Source organism: Anomaloglossus baeobatrachus, chromosome 2, assembly GCF_048569485.1.
Source record: "Anomaloglossus baeobatrachus isolate aAnoBae1 chromosome 2, aAnoBae1.hap1, whole genome shotgun sequence".
Classification (NCBI taxonomy): domain Eukaryota; kingdom Metazoa; phylum Chordata; class Amphibia; order Anura; family Aromobatidae; genus Anomaloglossus; species Anomaloglossus baeobatrachus.
The window spans coordinates 21,582,332-21,588,331 of NC_134354.1; the positions used below are offsets into that span (position 1 = coordinate 21,582,332).

At 47.3% G+C, this 6,000-nt stretch overlaps 1 protein-coding gene across 1 annotated transcript in view; it reads right to left on the bottom strand.

The window, feature by feature from the left end:
* POU2F1 (POU class 2 homeobox 1) overlaps window positions 1-5,535 on the bottom strand; it is a 135,898-nt gene extending 130,363 nt beyond the window's left edge. Inside the window, exon 1 of the mRNA XM_075332849.1 lies at window positions 5,451-5,535. Coding sequence (XP_075188964.1) covers window positions 5,451-5,505 — 55 coding nt within the window. The 5' untranslated portion in view covers window positions 5,506-5,535. The remainder of the gene's footprint in view (window positions 1-5,450) is intronic.
* Window positions 5,536-6,000: the final 465 nt, after the last annotated feature.

Below are 6,000 nucleotides of genomic sequence, written 5' to 3' on the forward strand. Positions count from 1 at the left end.
GCTGTATACGGGGTCTCCTATATACTATATACAGCCCATCACTGCGCTGTATACGGGGTCTCCTGTATACTATATACTGCGCTGTATACGGGGTCTCCTGTATACTATATACAGCCCATCACTGCGCTGTATACGGGGTCTCCTATATACTATATACAGCCCATCACTGCGCTGTATACGGGGTCTCCTGTATACTATATACAGCCCATCACTGCGCTGTATACGGGGTCTCCTGTATAATATATACAGCCCATCACTGCGCTGTATACGGGGTCTCCTGTATAATATATACAGCCCATCACTGCGCTGTATACGGGGTCTCTGGTATAATATATACAGCCCGTCACTGCACTGTATACAGGGTCTCTGGACGTCTCTATATTATAATATTCAGGCGCTCAGATCATTATATCGGTATAATATACAGTGTATAATACATCCAGGGGGATATGACTGTATTATATATTATATAGGGGGGCTCCGGCCATTATAAGGTGATAATATACCAGGGATACAGTATATCCACCCCTCACCCCGGGTCCGGCCATTATTATATCCCGGGTATATATAATCCCCCTCTCACCCCGGTGATTATACTGTATGGGATATATATCACCTCACGTCTCCGGCCATTATTATATCCCGGGTATATATAATCCCCCTCTCACCCCGGCTCCGGCCATTATTATATCCCGGGTATATATAATCCCCCTCTCACCCCGGTGATTATACTGTATAGGGTATATATATCACCTCACGTCTCCGGCCATTATTATATACCGGGTATATATAATCCCCCTCTCACCCCGGTGATTATACTGTATAGGATATAGATCACCTCACGTCTCCGGCCATTATTATATCCCGGGTATATATAATCCCCCTCTCACCTCGGGTCCGGCCATTATTATATCCCGGGTATATATAATCCCCCTCTCACCCCGGTGATTATACTGTATGGGGTATATATCACCTCACGTCTCCGGCCATTATTATATCCCGGGTATATATAATCCCCCTCTCACCCCGGGTCCGGCCATTATTATATACCGGGTATATATAATCCCCCTCTCACCCCGGTGATTATACTGTATGGGATATATATCACCTCACGTCTCCGGCCATTATTATATCCCGGGTATATATAATCCCCCTCTCACCCCGGGTCCGGCCATTATTATATCCCGGGTATATATAATCCCCCTCTCACCCCGGTGATTATACTGTATGGGGTATATATATATCACCTCACGTCTCCGGCCATTATTATATCCCGGGTATATATAATCCCCCTCTCACCCCGGTGATTATACTGTATGGGGTATATATCACCTCACGTCTCCGGCCATTATTATATCCCGGGTATATATATTCCCCCTCTCACCCCGGTGATTATACTGTATGGGGTATATATCCCCTCACGTCTCCGGCCATTATTATATCCCGGGTATATATAATCCCCCTCTCACCCCGGGTCCGGCCATTATTATATACCGGGTATATATAATCCCCCTCTCACCCCGGTGATTATACTGTATGGGGTATATATATCACCTCACGTCTCCGGCCATTATTATATCCCGGGTATATATAATCCCCCTCTCACCCCGGTGATTATACTGTATGGGGTATATATATCACCTCACGTCTCCGGCCATTATTATATCCCGGGTATATATAATCCCCCTCTCACCCCGGTGATTATACTGTATGGAGTATATATATCACCTCACGTCTCCGGCCATTATTATATCCCGGGTATATATAATCCCCCTCTCACCCCGGGTCCGGCCATTATTATATACCGGGTATATATAATCCCCCTCTCACCCCGGTGATTATACTGTATGGGGTATATATATCACCTCACGTCTCCGGCCATTAGTATATACCGGGTATATATAATCCCCCTCTCACCCCGGTGATTATACTGTATGGGGTATATATCCCCTCACGTCTCCGGCCATTATTATATCCCGGGTATATATATTCCTCCTCTCACCCCGGTGATTATACTGTATGGGGTATATATCCCCTCACGTCTCTGGCCATTATTATATCCCGGGTATATATATTCCCCCTCTCACCCCGGTGATTATACTGTATGGGGTATATATCCCCTCACGTCTCCGGCCATTATTATATCTCGGGTATATATATTCCCCCTCTCACCCCGGTGATTATACTGTATGGGGTATATATATCACCTCACGTCTCCAGCCATTAGTATATACCGGGTATATATAATCCCCCTCTCACCCCGGTGATTATACTGTATGGGGTATATATCCCCTCACGTCTCCGGCCATTATTATATCCCGGGTATATATATTCCCCCTCTCACCCCGGTGATTATACTGTATGGGGTATATATATCACCTCACGTCTCCGGGCATTATTATATCCCGGGTATATATAATCCCCCTCTCACCCCGGTGATTATACTGTATGGGGTATATATATCACCTCACGTCTCCGGGCATTATTATATCCCGGGTATATATAATCCCCCTCTCACCCCGGTGATTATACTGTATGGGGTATATATATCACCTCACGTCTCCGGGCATTATTATATCCCGGGTATATATATTCCCCCTCTCACCCCGGTGATTATACTGTATGGGGTATATATCACCTCACGTCTCCGGCCATTATTATATCCCGGGTATATATATTCCCCCTCTCACCCCGGTGATTATACTGTATGGGATATAGATCACCTCACGTCTCCGGCCATTAGTATATCCCGGGTATATATATTCCTCCTCTCACCCCGGTGATTATACTGTATGGGGTATATATCACCTCACGTCTCCGGCCATTAGTATATCCCGGGTATATATAATCCCCCTCTCACCCCGGTGATTATACTGTATGGGGTATAGATCACCTCACGTCTCCGGCCATTATTATATCCCGGGTATATATATTCCCCCTCTCACCCCGGGTCCGGCCATTATTATATCCCGGGTATATATATTCCCCCTCTCACCCCGGTGATTATACTGTATGGGGTATATATATCACCTCACGTCTCCGGCCATTATTATATCCCGGGTATATATATTCCCCCTCTCACCCCGGTGATTATACTGTATGGGGTATAGATCACCTCACGTCTCCGGCCATTAGTATATCCCGGGTATATATAATCCCCCTCTCACCCCGGTGATTATACTGTATGGGGTATAGATCACCTCACGTCTCCGGCCATTATTATATCCCGGGTATATATATTCCCCCTCTCACCCCGGTGATTATACTGTATGGGGTATATATCACCTCACGTCTCCGGCCATTAGTATATCCCGGGTATATATATTCCCCCTCTCACCCCGGTGATTATACTGTATGGGGTATATATCACCTCACGTCTCCGGCCATTATTATATCCCGGGTATATATATTCCCCCTCTCACCCCGGGTCCGGCCATTATTATATCCCGGGTATATATAATCCCCCTCTCACCCCGGTGATTATACTGTATGGGGTATATATATCACCTCACGTCTCCGGGCATTATTATATCCCGGGTATATATATTCCCCCTCTCACCCCGGTGATTATACTGTATGGGGTATATATCACCTCACGTCTCCGGCCATTATTATATCCCGGGTACATATATTCCCCCTCTCACCCCGGTGATTATACTGTATGGGGTATATATATATATCACCTCACGTCTCCGGCCATTAGTATATCCCGGGTATATATATTCCCCCTCTCACCCCGGTGATTATACTGTATGGGGTATATATCACCTCACGTCTCCGGGCATTATTATATCTCGGGTATATATATTCCTCCTCTCACCCCGGTGATTATACTGTATGGGGTATATATCCCCTCACGTCTCCGGCCATTAGTATATCCCGGGTATATATAATCCCCCTCTCACCCCGGTGATTATACTGTACGGGGTATATATCACCTCACGTCTCCGGCCATTATTATATCCCGGGTATATATAATCCCCCTCTCACCCCGGTGATTATACTGTATGGGGTATATATATCCCCTCACGTCTCCGGCCATTATTATATCCCGGGTATATATAATCCCCCTCTCACCCCGGTGATTATACTGTATGGGGTATATATATCACCTCACGTCTCCGGGCATTATTATATCCCGGGTATATATATTCCCCCTCTCACCCCGGTGATTATACTGTATGGGGTATAGATCACCTCACGTCTCCGGCCATTATTATATCCCGGGTATATATATTCCCCCTCTCACCCCGGTGATTATACTGTATGGGGTATAGATCCCCTCACGTCTCCGGCCATTATTATATCCCGGGTATATATAATCCCCCTCTCACCCCGGTGATTATACTGTATGGGGTATATATCCCCTCACGTCTCCGGGCATTATTATATCCCGGGTATATATAATCCCCCTCTCACCCCGGTGATTATACTGTATGGGGTATATATCCCCTCACGTCTCCGGGCATTATTATATCCCGGGTATATATAATCCCCCTCTCACCCCGGTGATTATACTGTATGGGGTATATATATCCCCTCACGTCTCCGGCCATTATTATATACCGGGTATATATAATCCCCCTCTCACCCCGGTGATTATACTGTATGGGGTATATATCCCCTCACGTCTCCGGGCATTATTATATCCCGGGTATATATAATCCCCCTCTCACCCCGGTGATTATACTGTATGGGGTATATATCACCTCACGTCTCCGGCCATTATTATATCCCGGGTATATATAATCCCCCTCTCACCCCGGTGATTATACTGTATGGGATATATATCCCCTCACGTCTCCGGCCATTATTATATACCGGGTATATATATTCCCCCTCTCACCCCGGTGATTATACTGTACGGGGTATATATCCCCTCACGTCTCCGGCCATTAGTATATCCCGGGTATATATAATCCCCCTCTCACCCCGGTGATTATACTGTATGGGGTATAGATCACCTCACGTCTCCGGCCATTAGTATATCCCGGGTATATATATTCCTCCTCTCACCCCGGTGATTATACTGTACGGGGTATATATATCCCCTCACGTCTCCGGCCGTTAGTATATCCCGGGTATATATATTCCCCCTCTCACCCCGGTGATTATACTGTACGGGGTATATATCCCCTCACGTCTCCGGCCATTAGTATATATGTGCCTGTATACAGCCCTGTGTGTGTGTAATGTATCCGCCATTCTCCGCCGAGCACAGGTGGGCGCCTCCTCGCCGCCGCCGCCCCCGGGCCCCTCTGGCCCCCCGGCTCCCATCCTCCTCCTCCGCCGGGCTGCTGCAGCCTCCTGTCTCCCCGGGATCCGGTGCGTTTCCCGTCCTGCCCCCCACCACCCCCGACGTTAATTATAATAATCCGGAGTACTAATAAATTATGCTAAGTCGCCCGTGTGTGTATGAATATGAATATGTAAAACGCGGTAATGATTACCTGCTGCCGCTGCCGCTGAACTCTCATCTTGACTCGCTGCTCCTCCGTCCGCCATTTTGAATATTTTAACCAAAATCGCCCGGCCGCTGACCCCTCCCCCTGCCCGCGCGCCCCCCTCCTCCTCGCTGCTGAGAGAGGAGTTGTTCTTTTTTTTTCTTTTTTTTTTTGCAATCAACAAGCTTTATTTAAAAAAAGACAAAGCGGACAAAGTGTTAGCTCCGCCCATAACCGTTGTCAGTCCAGTCACAGTCTGGGGCTTGCAGGTGCTCGGAGGTGGGCGGGGCTTGTTAAACGTTCACTCTGTGAAGTAGCGCGCATGCGCGGTGCACAGAGCGAGGGAAACAGGTGGTTATGAAAGTGTATTGGGGGGGGACTACAAGTCTCAGCCGACATGTTTCCCCCCAAATCCATCACTTTTCGTATAGGCTGCAATGATGTGCTGAGAGAGTGGGGTGCCCTAATCTAGATAATCTGTGGAGGACTACAAGTCTCAGCATGCACTCATATCTTATAGGGAACAATAGGCTGGAAGGGTTTGCTGAGACTTGTG